The 21488-nt window shown below is 40.4% G+C and overlaps 1 protein-coding gene across 1 annotated transcript in view; it reads left to right on the top strand.

Moving 5' to 3' along the window:
* Window positions 1-21258, top strand: part of si:dkey-288a3.2 (protein phosphatase 1 regulatory subunit 37) — a 312886-nt gene extending 291628 nt beyond the window's left edge. The window contains exon 11 of the mRNA XM_034194841.1: window positions 20597-21258. Within this exon, the coding sequence (XP_034050732.1) occupies window positions 20597-20746 (150 nt within the window). The 3' untranslated portion in view covers window positions 20747-21258. The remainder of the gene's footprint in view (window positions 1-20596) is intronic.
* Window positions 21259-21488: the final 230 nt, after the last annotated feature.

The raw sequence follows: 21488 nt of genomic DNA, 5'->3' as shown, positions 1-21488 counted from the left end.
CAACCTGTCCACCATAGCCAAGACCAAAGAGCTGTCTAAGGACACCAGGGACAAAACTGTAGACCTGCACAAGGCTGGGATGGACTACAGGATAACAGGCAAGCAGCTTAGTAGAAGACAACAACTGTTATGATTATTTATTAGAAAGTGGAAGAAATACAAGATGACTGTCAATCTCCCTTGGTCTGGGATTCCATGCAAGATCTCACTTTGTGGGGTAAGGATGATTCTGAGAAAGCTGAGAACTACACTGGAGGACCTGGTCAATGACCTGAAGAAAGCTGGGTCCACAATCACAAAGATTACATTAGTAACACATGATGCTGTCATAGTTTAAAATCCTGCAGGGCAGCAAGGTCCCCCTGCTCAAGCCACCACATATCCAGGCCCATTTGAAGTTCACCAGTGACCATCTGGACGATCCAGAGGAGGCATGGGAGAAGGTCATGTGGTCAGATGAGACCAGAATAGAGCTTTTTGGAATCAACTCCACTTACCATGTTTAGAGGATGAGAACAACCCCAAGAAAACCATCCCAACCGTGAAGCATGGGGGTGGAAACATCATACTCTGGGGGTGCTCTTCTGCAAAGGGGACAGGACGACTGCACCGTATTGAAGGGAGGATGGATGGGGTCATGCACTGTGAGATTTTGGCAAACAACCTCCTTCCCTCAGTAAGAGCATTGAAGATGGGTCATGGTTGGGTCTTCCAGCGTGACAATGACCCCAAACACAGAGCCAGGGCAACTAAGGAGGGGCTCCATAAGAAGCATTTCAAGGTCTTGGAGTGGCCTGGCCAGTCTCCAGACCTGAACTCAAAAGAAAATCTTTGGAGGGAGCTGAAACTCCAAACCTGAAAGATTTGGAGAAGATCTGTAGGAGTGGACCAAAATCCCTGCTGCAGTGTGTGCAAACCTGGTGAATAACTACAGGAAACATTTGACCTCTGTAATTGCAAACAAAGGCAACTGTACCAAATATTAACATTGATTTTCACAGTTGTTGAAATACTTATTTGCAACAGTAACATACAAATAAATTATTACAAAATCATACATTGTGATTTCCGGATTTTTTTTTTTTTTTTAGATTATGTATCTCAGAGTGGACGTGCACTTAAGATGAAAATTTCAGACCCCTCCATGATTTCTAAGTGGAAGAACTTCCATATATATATATATATATATATATATATATATATATATATATATATATATATATATATATATATATATATATATATACGAGGGCTGTCCATAAAGTATAGGTCCTTTTTATTTTTTCAAAAACTATATGGATTTCATTCATATGTTTTTACGTCAGACATGCATGAACCCTCGTGCGCATGCGTGAGTTTTTCCACGCCTGTCGGTGACGTCATTCGCCTGTGAGCACTCCTTGTGGGAGGAGTCGTCCAGCCCCTCGTCGGAATTCCTTTGTCTGAGAAGTTGCTGAGAGACTGGCGCTTTGTTTGATCAAAATTTTTTCTAAACCTGTGAGACACATCGAAGTGGACATGGTTCGAAAAATTAAGCTGGTTTTCAGTGAAAATTTTAACGGCTGATGAGAGATTTTGAGGTGACACTGTCGCTTTAAGGACTTCCCACAGTGCGAGACGTCGCTCAGCGCTCTCAGGCGGCGTCATCAGCCTGTTTCAAGCTGAAAACCTCCACATTTCAGGCTCTATTGATCCAGGACGCCGTGAGAGAACAGAGAAGTTTCAGAAGAAGTCGGTTTCAGCATTTTATCCGGATATTCCACTGTTAAAGGAGATTTTTTTAATGAAAGACGTGCGGACGGGTCCGCGCGTCGGGACGCAGCCGGCACGGAGCGGCGGCACAGGAAAAACACCTCCATGTTGATAACCATTTGTAAAATCCAGGCGGCTTTTGATGCCTTTCAGTGGAGTGAGTATATGAGAAATTGTTTAACAGCTGGACATGTTCCAACTTGTCCTTAAGGCTTCCAACAGAGGTGTTTTTCCTGTGGCGGAGCGTCGCGGCAGCTGCGAGCCGACGTGCGGACCCGCACGTCTTTCATTAAAAAAATCTCCTTTAACAGTGGAATATCCGGATAAAATGCTGAAACCGACTTCTTCTGAAACTTCTCTGTTCTCTCACGACGTCCTGGATCAATAGAGCCTGAAATGTGGAGGTTTTCAGCTTGAAACAGGCTGATGACGCCGCCTGAGAGCGCTGTGCGACGTCTCGCACTGTGGGAAGTCCTTAAAGCGACAGTGTCACCTCAAAATCTCTCATCAGCCGTTAAAATTTTCACTGAAAACCAGCTTAATTTTTCGAACCATGTCCACTTCGATGTGTCTCACAGGTTTAGAAAAAATTTTGATCAAACAAAGCGCCAGTCTCTCAGCAACTTCTCAGACAAAGGAATTCCGACGAGGGGCTGGACGACTCCTCCCACAAGGAGTGCTCACAGGCGAATGACGTCACCGACAGGCGTGGAAAAACTCACGCATGCGCACGAGGGTTCAAGCATGTCTGACGTAAAAACATATGAATGAAATCCATATAGTTTTTGAAAAAAATAAAAAGGACCTATACTTTATGGACAGACCTCGATATATATATATATATATATATATATATATATATATATATATATATATAGTGTCAATGTAATCAATATCGCAAAGAAAATAATAATATATATAAATAACATAGCGTGTTAATATAGTTTATATCAGGTCAGAGAGAGAATAAAATGTAATGTAACTGTAAATTGTCAAATTAACACAAGAACATGACATCCCACCCCAAACCATATTTACACATGTTAAAAAAAAAAAAAACTTGCATGTGAAAGTTTTCCAGCTGAGAGGGCTGTATACAGAGCTCTCAGCAGCTCCTTATTATAATACTACTAATAATCATGAATTAGATTTATATAGTGCTTTACACAGTGCTAAGAGACACTTTACAGAACAGAGAAAATAACAAAGAACAAACTAACTTTATTATAGAAAGATAAAAAAATAAACAAGAATATAAAATCAAACCTTTACTGTGCCTTATGATGAAATCAGTACGATGACCGGTCCAAGATGGCGGCCGCATTTCTTGCGCCTCAGCAACCAATGCAGCGTCAACTCTTTATAATGTCTATGGCTGCACCACTGTCATATATTTGTCAGCTATGGCCTTCTTTCCCCCTTTAAGACCTCTGTTGACCTGTACCTACATTTTTATGGGCATGTGACGTGACATATACACACACACATATGAGCTCCTCAGAGTATGTGACAGCCTTTAGTTGGTGTTCACCAAAGGTAAAATAGGGACAGGGACGGTCCGGTTGACGCAGGTTGATTCTTTGATCGAAACCCAGTTTGCTCTTTAGTGGGCAGGACCGGCCTGTCCCAGAGTGAAAATGCCTGAATGTTGCATTTCTGACAATAAGAGAAGACCCAAAATGTCACTGCAACTTTTATTCTGCACTGAAATAAATAAATAAATAAATTCCATAGTTTTTACATAAAAATTTATGGCAGGTGTGGTTACCAGAGGAATTTTGTAAAAAAAATTACAGTGAATATGTAAATAGTTTTGCATAAAATTTGTAAATTTTACAGTACAAACCTATTGTAATTTATTGTCTATTTAGAAGATACAATCTCTGCAAAATGTTCACATTGTGTTTAAATATCCTCAAAATGTAGTATAAACAGACACACACCTCTTTTTGCAAAACCTTATTATCAGTATTTTACCGTATTTGTGAAAATTCTCATCTGTAAATTTGAACTGTATATACAGTTTTTGGTATTACAGTTTTCAGTGTTTAAACTACAGTTATTTGTAAATTCCACAATGGTAGAGTAGTGTTCAGAATAATAGTAGTGCTATGTGACTAAAAAGATTAATCCAGGTTTTGAGTATATTTCTTATTGTTACATGGGAAACAAGGTACCAGTAGATTCAGTAGATTCTCACAAATCCAACAAGACCAAGCATTCATGATATGCACACTCTTAAGGCTATGAAATTGGGTTATTAGTAAAAAAAAAAAGTAGAAAAGGGGGTGTTCACAATAATAGTAGTGTGACATTCAGTCAGTGAGTTCGTCAATTTTGTGGAACAAACAGGTGTGAATCAGGTGTCCCCTATTTAAGGATGAAGCCAGCACCTGTTGAACATGCTTTTCTCTTTGAAAGCCTGAGGAAAATGGGACGTTCAAGACATTGTTCAGAAGAACAGCATAGTTTGATTAAAAACCTGACCTTGACCTTTGCCAAAATAATAATTTTAAATGTAGTTTCAGGGCCATCTTTCACTGGCATACCATGATTGGAAGAAATTAGCAGAAGGACTCCAACCTTTGGCAAATTTGACCTTCGTATGCAATTTTGGAACTTAAAGTTTGATGCAGATTGGAGTGAAAAACATGCATTTTGACCTTTGAGACCAATGATCTTGACCTTGGCCAAAACATATCCTGTCAGGTTTGTTAGAAAGTGGTGAAAGGACCTGGGAGGAGTAATTGAACGAACACAAACCTTTGACATCCAATGTCCTTGACTTTTGCCAAAACACAAGGGCAATTCTGGGGTCAGCTGACATGCACTCAACAGGTTTGGTGGAAAGTGGTGTGAACACACACACACACACGCATTTCTGTGACAGTTATGAAGAAGTAATTAACAGGTGACTTATGTGTGCAGCAGGACAGAAAACTGAATGAAGCTTTTTAATCCACAGTTTATATCCACTTTCCTAGTAGAGAAGCTTGAATCTTCGGCTGGACTGGGTTGCTTGACATGAGGACGTTTCGCTTCAAATCGCAGAAGCTTCCCCAGCTAAAATTCTTGCTCTGGTAGTCTGACTTCTCTCTTGACCCTTGTAGAGAAGAACAAACAGAAGCCACAAAAGCTGGAGTTTTAAACCTAACCAGCTAGTGACTAAACAATTGCTTTAATTAGCACCTATTGTGCTCCAGTTAGCACCCTCCTACTGACAGGGTAGCTGTCACTCCTAACGATGGGACTGACGCCTCTCCTGACGGCTCTCCTGACGAGTCTCCTGATGATGTGAATGACTCATTACCATGAACAAAAGACTGAAACTGGTTTGACCTGAGTACCCTATTGTAAACAGGGGACAATGTTTCTGTGAAGGCTCTCAGTTTGTCCAGATGGTTTCCTTAGTAGAGAAGCTTGAATCTTCGACTGGACTGGGTTGCTTGCTCCACTTTCCTAGGACACGCTGCCCCCCACCCTGAATATTCCTATCAGCATCGACGAAAGCAGACAAATCCTATTTGACTCCAATACTTTAAACCCTTCACTCATTCTGGTGCACCAGAGAAAAATATTGTGAGAATACACAAAGTTACTCCTCAGCTGTCACTACGGTCATATATTTAGCTCATGTGTTGAATTCACAGGACAGGGTAACATCACCACTTAAGTGGGTAGAGCACACACATGAAAACTGTTCAACCGTAACCCAGATGTGGCTTACTTCCATTGACTCAAAGGCCATTGAGATCAAAGACCGTCGGTTTGTGTGCATGCGCAAGTTGAAGTTGAAGCAATATTTTACATCATGAAGCAAATCCACACCAGTCTGCCAAATGCAAAGAATCAGATTACTTCAGAATGCATTGAAATTCTCTGTTTCACGTTCAAAACGCAAGTGTGACCGTCCCATTAGACAGACAGGCAGACACACAGACTCAATCATTGATTTTGGGCTTTGTGGCAACTATGTTATTGTGGATTGAGAAATCACTCACATGCGTGCTGTGTGATCACAGTAATGAAGCCATGTGTTTCAGAACCTTCTTTGACCTCTCTGGCTCAAGTGGTGTCACTAGGCAGCGTTCTTTCTCCAGACGGCAGTGGCTGTTGTGAACTCTGACCCTCCCCCCCATCACCAGCACACACACACACATACACCTCCGACCAGCAGAAGGTTGCATTGCTGTTCTCCACATGCTCGCCCTCTCACCCATCAGGCCCCCCCCCATCTCCTCATCCTCCTTCTCCAACACCGCCTCACCTACCCCCGGTGTTGGCAAGTGGTGTGTGTGTCTGTGTGTGTGTGTCAGGCGGGCTGCTGCGTGGTGAGCATGCCCTCTGTCATTCACGCAGAGCAGCCTGTCCAACTGTCACTTCCTGACAAGCGCGATAATCAATCTCTTTATTAACTGCTCTGCTGCAGACCACCGACGGGAGGAGGGAGAGAAGGGAGGTGATGAGGAGGCAGGAAGGGAGGGGAAAAGACATGAGGGAGAGTCCTGGTAAGCGGGGAAAGTTGTTTTTGCAAAGTAAATTTGCCCGCTCTGTGATGCTAGAAAGGTGCGTTACAGCCAATGACAGAGGAAGAGGATGCAGAGAATTATTATCAGTGACTGTTTACAGCACTCGTCTATCAAAAACTGTTGAAGTGATTGACCTTATTATCTTATGAAGTGTTTGCATACTGTATTTCCAGAAAGAGACAACAGTGACACGTGTCACATTGTTGGTCAAGATTGTGCAGTGGTGGGTTAGAGGTGGGCGATACCGGGAATTTTGGTATTGATCCGATGCCAAGTAAATACAGGCCCAGTATCGCCGATATCGATACTGATACCGATACTTTTTTCATATTTCAGCTTCATAGATCCAAAGACCTAGGATAGAATTTCACCAAACATTGTACATGACAACAAAATACTTTACTATCACAATCAACATTTTTGTTTAAAAAAATATCACTCAACATAAACTTAAAATCTCCTGAGGTAGAGGGCTGACAAACCACAATACAACAAAATTAACACACCACAACAAATACTGTAAACAGTTTGCGGGCCAGGCTGAGCCTACCTGCATGGCTGTTGGCTGGTGCCGCTGAGCCACGTGACGGCGCAACAACAAAAGACCAGAGGGGGAAGGGTGCGCTGCTCCGTGTTGTGTGACACAGCGCAGCACTCCTCTTACAGACAGAGAGTAGACTTTGATGAATCTGCGTGTGCAGCGGTCAGTGCGTGCGGGAGAGAAAAAAAAGCTTGAGTATCGATCTTTTTACACGAGGTTTGTTCAATATCAATACCAGTGTTGGTATCGATATTAGCAATATTAGGATCGATCTGCCCACCTCTAGTGGTGGGCACAGTTCCGCTAATCCACTAACCGCTAATTAGCAAAGATAACTTTTTTGTTTGTTTAGCTTTTCAGCTAACTTCAAAAACCACCAGTGGACTAATCAGCTTCCACTAAATTTAGCTCTGCTAATTTTCACTGCACTAATGTTTTTTTGCTGGCATAGTTAAGAAGCCAATGGTTAAAAACATTTGCAAACCTTAAAATTATACATTAGTTCCTGTCTGTTACATGTTTTGCAGCAGCTGTGAAATGCTGAGCTCAACTCCACCCCAGCAGAAGGAAGCAGGCTATCTAACTGCTACAAAGAGAAAAAAAAAAAGCAATTTCCATTCAACATACAGTGCCCCAGACACGTGGCAGGTGACATCAAATGCAAAGCAGTTTTCACTTATGGTTTTGATTTATAAACTAAACTAATTCTGCACAGTTCATCGAAATTAAGGTCAACGCTGTCATTTTTACAAAGTGAAAATATCAAACATATGTTTTAGTTTTAAAGTAATGGGCTAATTCTGAAGGTTTGAGCATTAACAGAAACAGATGCCAAAAGGCAATATGTGAAAATGAGCCTCCTCTGATCACTGGTTGGTTGGTTTATTTATTTGAAAAAAACAACACATAAGTTACTGTAATGTGTGTGTTGGTTTTTACAAATAAATGTGTATTTGTAAATACATTATTTTTTAACTTGTAAAAAAAGGCATTTGCAAAAGTAAAAATTATGTTTATTAAGTGTATGATTCTGAAAAAAGCGACCATGTGACCATCCATTAGATGGTCAAAATATAGAACACTGCCATGTACTGGATGGGAGTGTGAATAACAACGAGCGATCACATGGTAACTATTTGGTTGCTTTGCTTTGGAATCAATTGCAGGAACCATTGAGCCGCCGCACTGGCCCATGAACTTTCTTTGTAGTCGGTATAATTCAAATTAAGTCAAACACTTTCACTTGTGAAAAATTATGAAAAGACTGGGAAAAGGTGATGAATGCTCAAAGAACACCTGTTTGGAACATTCCACAGGTGAACAGGTTAATTGGAAACAGGTGAGTGTCCTGATTGGGTATAAAAGGAGCATCCCCAAAAGGCTCAGGCATTCACAAACAAAGATGGGGGTGAGGATCACCACTTTCTGAACAACTGCATGAAAAAAATCGTCCAACAGTTTAAGAACAGTTTTTTCCTCAATGTTCAATTGCAAGAAATTTAGGGATTCCATAGTTTACAGTCCATAATATAATCAGAAGATTCAGAGAATCTGGAAAACTTTCTACACGTAAGCAGCAAGGCCGAAAACCAACATTGAATGCCCGTAACCTTTGATCCCTCAGGCGACACTGCATTAAAAACCGACATCATTGTGTAAAGGATCTTACCACGTGGGCTCAGGAACACTTCAGAAAACATTGCCAGTTAACCAGTTCGTCGCTACATCTACAAGTGCAAGTTAAAACTCTACCATGTAAAGTGAAAGCTATACATCAACAACATCTAGAAATGCTTATCTGGGTCCAAGCTCATTTGAAATGGGCAGATGCAAAGTGGAAAAGTGTGCTGTGGTCTGATGAGTCCACATTTCATATTGTTTTTGGAAATTATAGATGTCATGTCCCTGGACAAAAGAGGAAAAAGACCATCCAGATTGTTATCAGCACAAAGTTCAAAGCCAGCATCTGTGATGGTATGGGGTGTGTGTTAGTGTCCATGGCATGGGCAAAGTACACATCTGTGATGGCACCATCAATGCTGAAAGGTACATCCAGGTTTTGGAGCATAACATGCTGCCATCCAAGCAACGTCTTTTTCAGGGAAGTCCTGCTTATTTCAGCAAGACAATGCCAAGCCACATTCTGCACGTGTTACAACAGCATGGCTTCGTAGTAACAAAGTGCAGGTACTAGACTGGCCTGCCTGCAGTCCAGACCTGTTGCCCATTGAAAATGTGTGGCACATTATGAAGCACAAAATATGACAACAGAGACCCTGGCCTGAAGTCGCGCATCAAGCAAGAATGGGAAAGAATTCCACCTACAAAGCTTCAACACTTAGTGCCCTCAGTTGCCAAATGCTTATTGAGTGTTGTTAGAAGGAAAGGTGATGTAACAAAGTGGTAAATATACCACTGTCCCAGCTTTTTTGAAACTTGTTGCAGGCATCCATTTCAAAATGAGCAAATATTTGCACAAAAACAATAAAGTTTATCAGTTTGAACATTAAATATCTTATCTTTGTGGAGTATTCAATTGAATATAGGTTGAAGAGGATTTGCAAATCATTGAATTCTGTTTTTATAGACATTTCACACAACGTCCCAACTTCACTGGAATTGGGGTTGTAGAAGCTGCTGACAACTTGCAACTAATAAGTAATGTAACTAATAAGGTAACTAGTATCTAAATCGGTTACTCTTAAGATTAAGAAATCAGCAAAGTAACTAATCTACAAAGTAACTACTAGATACTTTTCAGACAACTCAAGCTTAAACATAACCAAGTTAGAAGATTAGTTACTTTATTAGTTACATTCAGAAGCTGCTAGCAAGTTGTCTGCAGCTGCTTATGCTGCAGACAACTTGTATAAAATAACTGTATACTGTATAAAATAACTGTAAAATGTAACTGTATAAAGTAACTAATAAAGCAACTTTCAAAGTTACTTTGGCAACACTGATCACCACATACACTATACTGCTCTAACTCATTTCAGAAGCCCTAATTTACACAGTAGAAAGGGATTAAATGAAATTGCACTTTTAAGCAGCGCTTACTTAAAGGCCCTTCACAAATAATGCAAAGTTGGGACAACGTTTGGACAAATACGGTGAAACAGCGTGAAAGTTCGATTTTGCGCACCACGAAACATCACGCCGACGGGCAGGAGAGCACGATCCTGGTGCGGGAGCTTGTGCACATGACTGTGTTTCGAGCAGGAAAAGATATACATAACACGTACCACCCACTGGACATGAACCCGCGCCTTCCAAAAGCTCTGATTACCAGTCAGCAACTTTACCACTAAGCTACAGAGCTGTTCTTTGAAAGCTGTGGGAATCTACCTCATATAAGGGAGGACATGAAAGTATTACAAAAAAATAAATAAATTAAATCACACACCATATAAAAACACCACATTTATCAAGCGAGCAATACAAATATGATCTGTCTGTTTATCTGTAGATGACCCATGGTCACAGACATACAGTCATGAAATGACATGAATGAGAAGCAGTGGGCTCTGATCGTGTCCACATCTACTGGTCCGGTGCGTCCACTCGGCCGCGCACGTGTTCTGCCCAACATGCGTGTCTTGTGGAACAGAGCTCACATGGGTGACGTGATGGTCAGATCACCCACTGCGTGTTCTGATGTGACGGCTCGTTTCAACCTGGCAGGCTGTGTCCATTCCATGCACGTGCACTCACTGCAGTTTGTCGCCACCATGGCCATATATGTTTTATTTAGTCCACATAAATACAGCATCAGACACACGCACCTCACTGTGGACAGTTGTTAGTCCATGTCTGTCCAAACACAGTAGGTGTTGTCCAGCTGGAATGTCCAGAATGACAGATCACCACAACTGCATCTGTCATAGCCACACCTCCTGTCAGTTTTCAGCGCACACACCAAAGCCACACTCGTGGGGAACTGCGAGTTCGACAGTGGTTGTCTGCAGTCTGTTATCGTGCCAAGAGTGCGACTGGCCACACATTTTCTAAGTGCCAAACGAGCAGTGTTAGATGTTCATACATGTCACCTGGAATTTGGCCGGGCACCTGCCGCGAGAGAGATCGATGGGTTTGCACAGCACACACTCTGTCATTCAGCCGCTGGTGTGTGCAAATAGTTGTAGCAGCAGGTGTACGAGGTGTTAGAGGCAGGGACGATTTCACACGGTTTGCACACGATTCCTGCTTCATGCGCACTAAGTGTGCACTTCGTCCAAACTCCGTGTGAAGGGGCCCTAACGAAAGTTCAGATTAATCAAAAATGGTCACTTTAATAAACTCAGAAAAGAATGGAAAAAGTCACAGTAATTCAAAATATTTGTCAGTAGAATTTTATTTTTAACATTAAGTTTACTTAATTATTTGGAAGATTTGTGTTTACAATGTGTTGTAACTTATCATAGCTGTGTTTTGAATGTAACATGAAATAAACCTAAAGTCACAGCAGCACAACTTAACAAACCTCTTCCACTTTCCTTCTCTACTGCTGTTCCATCCACACTTAGAGTGGATCTCAGAACACCACAAAAAGAGTTTAGGATTTTTTTATTTTTATTTTTATATATATTTGACAATAGTGAAAACTGTGACATCTTTATGTAAATGTGTTTAAAAAGATAAAGGGAGATGCCAAGCGTGAGTTTGGAGCGGCCATCCAGACCTGCTGTTGCCCCTGGTTTTTACAACACTAGTCTCTCCTGACAGCATCACACCCGTCGTCACGGTGATAATTTATGAGGCGGGAAAGTGCATCAGTGATTCTGGCGCTCTTCCACTTTCTACTTTATTCTGCATCCTTTCGTTTATTTCTTTTTTCCTCCTTTTCCTCAGTCTGTCACCTCTCCACCCCTTTCTTTGTATTTACTGTACATTAGTTTTTGGCACAGCCGTGCGGCAGCTCTCAAACCTGTACAAATCACTGCTGTAATGCTGTCATAAAACAGCTGTTAATGATGCACTTTTTATTTTTGTATAACTGCAAAACACAAACAGCCCAAACAGCTACGCATACATTCTGTCACACATAGTGACAGAAACTCTGGGAAACGTAGGAAAAGCAGTCAGTGAAAAAGAGCAGAGAGTTTAAATGAGCTGCTTGTTTTATAAGTTACTGAGGCAGCAAAAGACAACAATCACATCGCCATGAAAACTGCTGTATTTATTTGAGCTGCCACTGAGGATTATCTTGATAGTGGGCGTCTCTAACAACAGTGTTGAAAGTAACGCATTACAAAATTAATGTAATTACAGTACGATTCTATGACTTTTTGCTGTTACACAGAAAATTATACTTGTTACGTATTTCAGTAATGCACATTACAACACACTTTTAACCCAAAAACAGCCTTGTGTCGGGCTGTGGAGTGCAGTATTTCTGCACTGATTTTCTCAAAAGCCATAGAAATAAATCCTCTGTGCACCCTGTTGATGAATAGATCCCAACTCCGATCAAATCCACTAAAAATCAGCCCGAAAAAGTTATGTTTCATCAGTTAAATTTGATTCACTAAAAAAGGTGACGTATGCTTGCTTTCTTCTGCGAGGTGGTGCTAGCAGCCAGTGTTTGCTGCTGCTGGGATCAACCATCGGTGGGCACAGTGCCTCGAAACTGCTAACCGCTAATTACTGAAGATAATGTTATCGTCCAATTATCGTCCTATCAATTTTGGTCCGATAATTTTTAAATCACTAACATTTTTGCAGGTTAAGTAAATAAAGCTTTAACAGATCAAAACCTTTGTTAAATGTGATAAAGATTTTAGCACTTACATGTTTTGTTGCAGATAAACAGCTCAGTTCTCTGTAAACAGAGAAGAGCTGGTTTAGGAAGAAACCGCTCTATCCTCTGCAGTCAGAAGAAAACTGACCACAAGATCATTGCTCCTGACACCATACTAATTCACCGGCAATATCACCCAAGTCATCCAGTGGCATACAGTTTTAACTTATGGTTACAATCTTAACCAAACTAATTTCGAACATGTTATTTAAATTAATGTCACTTCTGAAGATTTATAATGTGAAAATATCAGCTATATGTTTTAGTTTTAAAGTGCTGCAGTAATTTTGAAGGTTTTAGTGTGGACATGCTCTGCTGCCCAGTGCATTATGGGGACAGTCGCAACAGGAGAAATGCATTTGAGACGCTCTGATCATGCTCCACACGGACAACAGCATTAAACTCCTTGTATCCGAGTTGTGTTGTGTGAAGCGCCTTGAGGCAACCTTGTTGTGAGTTGGCACTGTACAAATTAATAAATCTGATTTGATTTTTGATTTGATTTTGATTTTAATTACATGTTCTCACTTTAATAATAAATAATGCTTGAAATTCAGTGTCTGCATTTTCAGATGATTTCCATCTTGCTGGCTGTCTACAGATTCTATGTATGCAAAAAGGTTTTTGTTTGTTTTGTTATATATTTTGGCACATAGGCCTAATATTGTTTCAAAGTCAGTTTTTGCATTTTAGAATGCAAGTTCTACTTCTGCAGTTATTTTGGTGAAACTATCTTAAAATTAATATAGAAGCGTGAAACATAATTTAGACACAGTAATATTGTAATGTAACAAATTGGTAATCAATAAAGGCCCCTTCACACAAGGTGGGAAGTTTGGATGACATTTGGACAAATACGTGAAAACAGCGTGAACCAGTTCGAATTTGCGCACCATGAAACATCGCGCAGACGGCAGGCATGCATGATCCCGGTGCGAAAGCTCGTGCATACGACGGTGTATTTCGAGCGGGAACTGTGCAAGGTGAACCACATCGCGCCGCTTATGTGCAATAATTAAAAAATAAAATCGGCCGGTACCTGTGGGACGACATTGCACCGCTTATGTTGAATAAGTTTTAAAAAAAAAGACATACCACCCACTGGATGCGAACCTGCGCCTTTCAAAGGCTGTAATTACCAGTCAGCAACTTTACCACTGAGCTATGGAACTGTTCTTTGAAAGCTACCGGAATCTGCCTCATATCAGGAAGGACATGGAAGTATTACAAAAAAATTTAAATCACACACCATATAAAATGCCACATTTATCAAGCGAGCAATACAAATATGATCTGTCTGTTCCTCTGGTGATGGTCACAGACATACAGTCATGAAATGACATGAATGAGAAGCAGTGAGCTCTGATCTGATGGTCTGTTTCAACCTGGGGGGCTGTCAGTGCGTGCGCTCGCTTGGTGCAGCTTGTCGCCACCACGGCGATATACGTATGTTTTATTTATGTCCACGTAAGTACAGCAATCAGACATACGTGCATCACAGTGGACAGTTGTTAGTCCATGACTGTCCAAGCACTGTAGGTGCTGTCCAGCCGAAATGTCCAGATCCACAGATTCTCACAGTTGCTTCTGTCGGAAGCCACGCCTCCTGTGAGTGGAGCGCACACACCCATGTGTCAGTGAGTGGGAACTTAGACAAATTTCACAGCAGTACGACAGTGGTCATCTGCAATTTCTTGTCATGCCAAGAGTGCGACTGGCCACACATTTTCTAAGTGCCATGCGAGCGGTGTTAGGTGTTCGTGCGTGTCACCTGGAATTTGGCTGGTACCTGCCGCAAGACGGTGTGATGGGTTCGCACAGTGCACACTTTCTCTTTCACCTGCTGGTGTGTGCAAATAGTTATAGCAACAGGTGTACGAGGCGTTAGAGGCAGATATGATTCCACACGTTTTGCATAAAATTCCTGCTTCGTGTGCGCATTAACCAAGGGGGGGGGGCTAAGGTATTGCATCTTAGCGCACGGTAGACTGGAGCTTGTCTCATTAATTTTCCCTTCAAATTTATGTCACTGTTAGAATACTTGCTTAATTCAGAATCATCGATCCATCTGCACTCTAAAAAAGGAACTGCCGTCTCAATGAGAAAAAGTGATGTCGTGATTTGCCTAGATTTTTTAAAGTTATTTCAACTTTCAACTGAGTTAATCCAATAAGACTTCTCTACTTAAGCTAAAATAACTTTGCTTAAGTTGAAATAACTTAAAAAGATGTAAGCAAATTGTTAACATCACTTTTCTCGTTGACAGTGGATCATTTTTTAGAGTGTGATGGCAGAGATGGCAGGTCGGCGTGCCTTCTTGAGCTCTACTCATCACAAGTCCTGTCCTCGTAGTTGTCTCTTGTCATATTAACTGCAAAGCATATTTTCAACTTTCAAAATTAGCCTGAATTGTTCATTTTGGTGTGCTTTGTGATATTTGGGACTATATGTTGAGCAGCATACACTCTAAAATATAAACCGCTGTCTCAACAAGAAAAAGTGATGTAACAGTTTGCATAGATTTTTTTAAGTTATTTCAACTTTACTAAAGTTATTTCAACTTAACTAGAGAAGTCTTGTGGCATTTGAAAGTTGAAATAACTAAGTTGAAATAACATAAAAAATACATCAGTTCATTTTTAGAGTGTACAGTCATCATGTGTTTATGTGATTGCTCATATTCTCACTGATGTGGAAATTTGGCAAGACTTCAAGGTCATGATTTTCATCCAGTTTCTTTAATTTGTCCTGTTCTGTTATGCCCATTTAAAAAAATGTTTAAGATTCACGTCATGAATTGAACATTCTTTGACAGATGTTTTTTTTCTTCGCCAACTTGAGCGTGATGTTCAACCAGATCTGCATGAAACAGCGTCATCGTGATTGTCAGAACTGATTCAAAGATGTTTTCTGCAGCAGTTGTGTGGACTCCTGCTCAGAGAGGTGTGCAGCACGTCGGATCTGTTTTTACTTTATTCACTCAGTAAAATATAAAATGAAGAAAGGCCCTCAGAGAATGCTTACCTCCACCAACGTCCAGCAGTCCCATTCACATCTCTGACATTTTCCTTTTACCTCTTTAATTTTTCATTGTATGAGTGTGATTCTTTTGATCTCAAACATGCTTACATCCTGATTGGTCATGTTTAATCCAGAGTCTAGGTCCTGATGGCTGACCTTGATTCCAGGTTGCTTATCTTTATGTTCTCACATCCCAGTGCTAACTGTTAATCCATATTACTCATCTTTGAGCCCATTCTTAAATCCAGATGCTGACTTTTAATGGAGATTCTTTATCTTCGATCTTGTTCTCACATCCCAGTGCTAACTGTTAATCCATATTACTCGTCTTTGAGCCCATTCCTAAATCCATATGCTGCACTTTTAATGGAGATTCTTTATCTTTGATCTTGTTCTCACATCCCAGTGCTAACTGTTAATCCATATTACTCGTCTTTGAGCCCATTCCTAAATCCATATGCTGCACTTTTAATTGAGATTCTTTATCTTTGATCTTGTTCTCACATCCCAATGCTGTTAATCCATATTTTACATCTTTGAGCCCATTCCTAAATCCAGATGCTGGCTTTTAATGGAGATTCTTTATCTTTGATCTTGTTCTCACATCCCATTGCTAACTGTTAATCCATATTACTCCTCTTTGAGCCCATTCCTAAATCCATATGCTGCCTTTCAATGGAGATTCTTTATCTTTGATCTTGTTCTCACATCCCAGTGCTCACTGTTATTCCATATTACTCATCCTTGAGCCCATTCTTAAATCCAGATGCTGACTTTTAATGGAGATTCTTTATCTTTGATCTTGTTCTCACATCCCAGTGCTAACTTAACTGTTAATCCATATTACTCGTCTTTGAGCCCATTCCTAAATCCATATGCTGCCTTTTAATGGAGAATCTATATCTTTGATCTTGTTCTCACATCCCAGTGCTAACTGTTAATCCATATTACTCCTCTTTGAGCCCATTCCTAAATCCATATGCTGCCTTTCAATGGAGATTCTTTATCTTTGATCTTGTTCTCACATCCCATTGCTAACTGTTAATCCATATTACTCCTCTTTGAGCCCATTCCTAAATCCATATGCTGCCTTTCAATGGAGATTCTTTATCTTTGATCTTGTTCTCACATCCCAGTGCTCACTGTTATTCCATATTACTCATCCTTGAGCCCATTCTTAAATCCAGATGCTGACTTTTAATGGAGATTCTTTATCTTTGATCTTGTTCTCACATCCCAGTGCTAACTTAACTGTTAATCCATATTACTCGTCTTTGAGCCCATTCCTAAATCCATATGCTGCCTTTTAATGGAGAATCTATATCTTTGATCTTGTTCTCACATCCCAGTGCTAACTGTTAATCCATATTACTCATCTTTGAGCCCATTCTTAAATCCAGATGTTGACTTTTAATGGAGATTCTTTATCTTTGATCTTGTTCTCACATCCAATGCTGTTATTCCATATTACTCATCTTTGAGCCCATTCTTAAATCCAGATGCTGACTTTCAATGGAGATTCTTTATCTTTGATCTTGTTCTCACATCCAATGCTGTTAATCCAAATTACTCATCTTTGAGCCTGTTCTTAAACCCAGATGCTGACTTTTAATGGAGATTCTTTATCTTTGATCTTGTTCTCACATCCAATGCTGTTATTCCATATTACTCATCTTTGAGCCCATTCTTAAATCCAGATGTTGACTTTTAATGGAGATTCTTTATCTTTGATCTTGTTCTCACATCCAATGCTATTATTCCATATTACTCATCTTTGAGCCCATTCTTAAATCAGTATGCTGACTTTTAATGGAGATTCTTTATCTTTGATCTTGTTCTCACATCCCAATGCTGTTAATCCATATTTTACATCTTTGAGCCCATTCCTAAATCCAGATGCTGACTTTTAATGGAGATTCTTTATCTTTGATCTTGTTCTCACATCCCAATGCTGTTAATCCATATTTTACATCTTTGAGCCCATTCTTAAAGCCATATGCTGACTTTTAATGGAGATTCTTTATCTTTGATCTTGATGTTGCATTCACATTGTTGACCTTTAATCCAGATTCTTCATCTTTGATCTCTGATCCTGATTGCTGACTTTTGTCTGCAAATCCACCGCAGGTGACCTTAAAAACGTTTTGTGTGCTATTTGAGTAGGTTAGTTCAACTATATTTGTCTTTCCATTAAGCATGTTTTCAATTTGCATCATTAAAAATGTGCTACTTGTTTGCACAAACTAACAACATGATGACATTTGGTCTAGTTAACCCACTGAGAAAATAACTACATCCAAGCAAGCCGTTATGAAAACCTGAATTGTGGTTAGTCTGTTAGGCTTAGCTTGTTTGGCAGCTGTAAGATGGGGGAGTGTTTGGGCTTCATTTGTTCCACCCAGGTCATGCAGGGTCATGACTACACTCCACCTCATTAGCCGTTTATGGGCTAAGTAAGTGAGTAAGCACTGCCAAGATGTCGACACCCAGTAATTTTTGGACCTCAAAACAGCTCTTCCGAGTCTCCGTAGAAAACCTGTGGGTGACGACACACAGGGGTTGTTCATTGTATACATACCCGGCATCATGGGCGGGCCTTAGGGTGCCATGCCACCCTCGGAGTCAGGTGGGGCCGCCCTGGACAGACAAGCCTGTCAGTCATCCGCCAACCAAAAAAAATAAAAAATAGCAGGCTACCATACGCAAGTGCATTGCATTCACTGGAAAAAAATAGACACCTTATCTCGTAATTACGAGAAAAGATCTCATAATTATGACGCACTGAGATCGGACACAACGTGTGGATTTTCTCTTAAGGTGTTCCTGAATGAATTAAATTCATCCAGGGAAGGGCACGGGGCATCCAGGCTGACATGCGCCCTGGTGGGGGTGAGCCCCTCTTTGTCCTTGATTATGATTATGACATAGACGGGCTCACCCTTAGGGAAAACGCCACACTTTGTGCACAATCAAAGTGTACAATTAGCCCGCTTCTCGCCCCATTCCAAGTTTACAGTTTTCCCTCACACAGCCCCACCAACAACTCAGGGAGTCCCCTCAGTAGCTGAAGTGTTTAACCGTGCTAATGCTCCCCAAAGCCATTTTAGTGAAAAAGTCTGAAGGACCTAAATGACATAGTGAGATGGTGAGGAGCTTCACTCATTAATGTTGGCAACATAAACAAATTATTTACTGTTGCTATAAATTACATTGATCATTCAATAAATCTATCGATCTCGAGAATACAGAAGTTTCTGTTTTTGATATTCTGCTTAGCAATGATATTTTCATAAATACCTTTAATAAACCCACACATATGTACCATTAAAGCCTACAATATTAACAAATCATGTCAATCTATTTAAAGTACCTTCATGTCAAGACCCCTGCTCTTCTTTAAATATATATTTTGTATTCTTCTAGCACAGGGGTCACTTGCATACTTACATTTAGTTCATTTGGTTTAAATCCTATTCAGTAGCCCAATATTAGAGGTGCATTTAAACTGCACTCATGTGTTTAGCCTGTGCTTGCGCGACAGCCCTGCACTTTGTTCACGTGAGTTAGACATGAAAAGATTGCTCTTTCCTTCTCAAACTATGTTATAATTGCACATTAAACAGTTAAAAATTTTAAATAGGACTCTGTAACGCGTTACTCTAATCTGCCCACTTTTTTAGTAACGAGTAATCTAACGCGTTAATCTTTCCAAATCAGTAATCAGATTAAAGTTACTTCTCCAAGTCACTGTGCGTTACTATTATTTTTGCATTGTGGGTCGATAGCAGCATTAAACTTGGTCTGTGGGTAGGAGGTCGGGGTTCGACTGAACTGCCACTTTAAGTGAGCTGTGAGCTTTTCATCCGGGGTTTTCTGCAGCAGCTACGACTCGTCCTCACCTCTTAAAGCGCGGTGACAACAGCACACCTGCACTGAGCTCTACAAAGACATTTTTATGCTTTTTTTCCTCCTTTATTTAGAATTCTGAGCTGAGCCGTTCCGAATGTGCTCATTAAAAACAGCTGATCCTCCACGACGCGTCAACAACTAACACTATTTTCCACTCAAATGCACCTAAACTCTCTTTTTGAGGACCACATGATGTGAAAATGCAAAAAAACTTTCTTACCTGTAAATCTGGTCATGTTTTCTGCATAAATAAATGTTATCCATTCTTTGTGCTCAAACGCCAAAGCAGGGGCAAATCCAGATGGAATGGAGGCGTGGGGCAAGGATGTGCCCCCCACAACACCCCTAGATTAAAGGTCCAGTTTTGAAGCCTTCTTTACTACAACTACTAATACTATTTATTATAATAATAATTTCGACAAGTAAAATGCTTAGAGAGAATTTAAATGTTAGAAAAATATTAGAACGAATTTAATAGTTACATTTATAAACAATGTAGGTTACAAATTGCAAGTTTTACTGTTACAGTGCTGTCAACAGTTAAATATGAGGTCAAGAAAGAGGTCTTTATTTTACTTTTTATAAAACAAGTATTTATTTTCATTGAAGTCAAGAAAGGGTGACTATAAAGTGAGTTTTGGCAAAACAGGTATCATTGTCATGTTGAGGTAACTAGTAATCTAACTTAGTTACTTTTACAATTGAGTAATCAGTAAAGTAACTAAGTTACTTTTTCAAGGAGTAATCAGTAATTGGATTACTTTTTCAAAGTGGCAGCACTATATATATATATATATATATATATATATATATATATATATATATATATATATATATATATATATATATATATATATATATATATATATATATATATATATATATATATATATATATATATATATATATATAGCCCAATCCACTGATCAGTAACTGAACTCTAAACTGGCTCAAACGTGTTCCACCAGTTTATTAATGAGACATGGTGGTTGTGGTTGTGATGAAGAGTGTGATACCTGTGTTTTTGTGTTTTGTGATCCACAGGATGAATTTCTGGTGGAAACACAGGTAAGGCTTCAGTCAGAAATCACCCAGCGCTGTCTGACCAACGCCAGCCGCAGCCTTTTCTCCTCAGACTCCTGTGATACGTTCGCCACAGAACCACAGAGGCCAACGCCCAAGCTGACATTGTGACTGCGCACAAACAAAGCATAAAGGACGGCTTTGTAGAGATCGCCGCCCTAACCTCTCTTCAGTCGCACACGCAGTGTACACAGCGTCACGTCCCCAAGTCCCCAACCAAACAGCTGACTAGTAGATATATGCGGATAATAATTCTATCACAAATAATGATAATCATAAAACTCCAAATCCAGGTAATAAAAGCGGAGTAGAGCTCCCTAATGAAACGCCGGCCTCCCCACTGCTTCCCACCTAATGTTCCCGCCGAGTTGCTCGCCACTTTCCATAAAGCAATTTTGCAAGCCCACTTCAAACGTGAATCACCTAGAAATGAAGAGAGGGCTCTTCTAGCCCCCCCACCACCCCCGCTCCATCCACCATCATCACCCGTCTCCCCCTCAACGCTCACACTTAGTCTGCATGTGTCTGTTGCAAATCCCTGTTTGCTTGTGTTCCATCATCACTTAATGTTCACAGTGATGCATTGTGGGACACTTGTGTGTGTGTGTGTGTGTGTGTGTGTGTGTGTGTGTGTGTGTGTGTGTGTGTGTGTGTGTGTGTGTGTGTGTGTGTGTGTGTGTGTGTGTGTGTGTGTGTGTGTGTGTGTCGCTGTGTAGGACAGCATCATTACTCTAACAGACATAGCAGCCATGAACTTGGCCAAGATCCATCTGAATTAATCCGTTGTAAAACACAAGGAGAAGACGATCACAGACAACAGGTACAGCGCAGTGGGTGTGTCTGTCTGGTTTTA

Source organism: Thalassophryne amazonica, chromosome 19 (genome assembly GCF_902500255.1).
Source record: "Thalassophryne amazonica chromosome 19, fThaAma1.1, whole genome shotgun sequence".
Classification (NCBI taxonomy): Eukaryota; Metazoa; Chordata; class Actinopteri; order Batrachoidiformes; family Batrachoididae; genus Thalassophryne; species Thalassophryne amazonica.
This window is presented reverse-complemented; position numbering and strand designations above follow the sequence as displayed.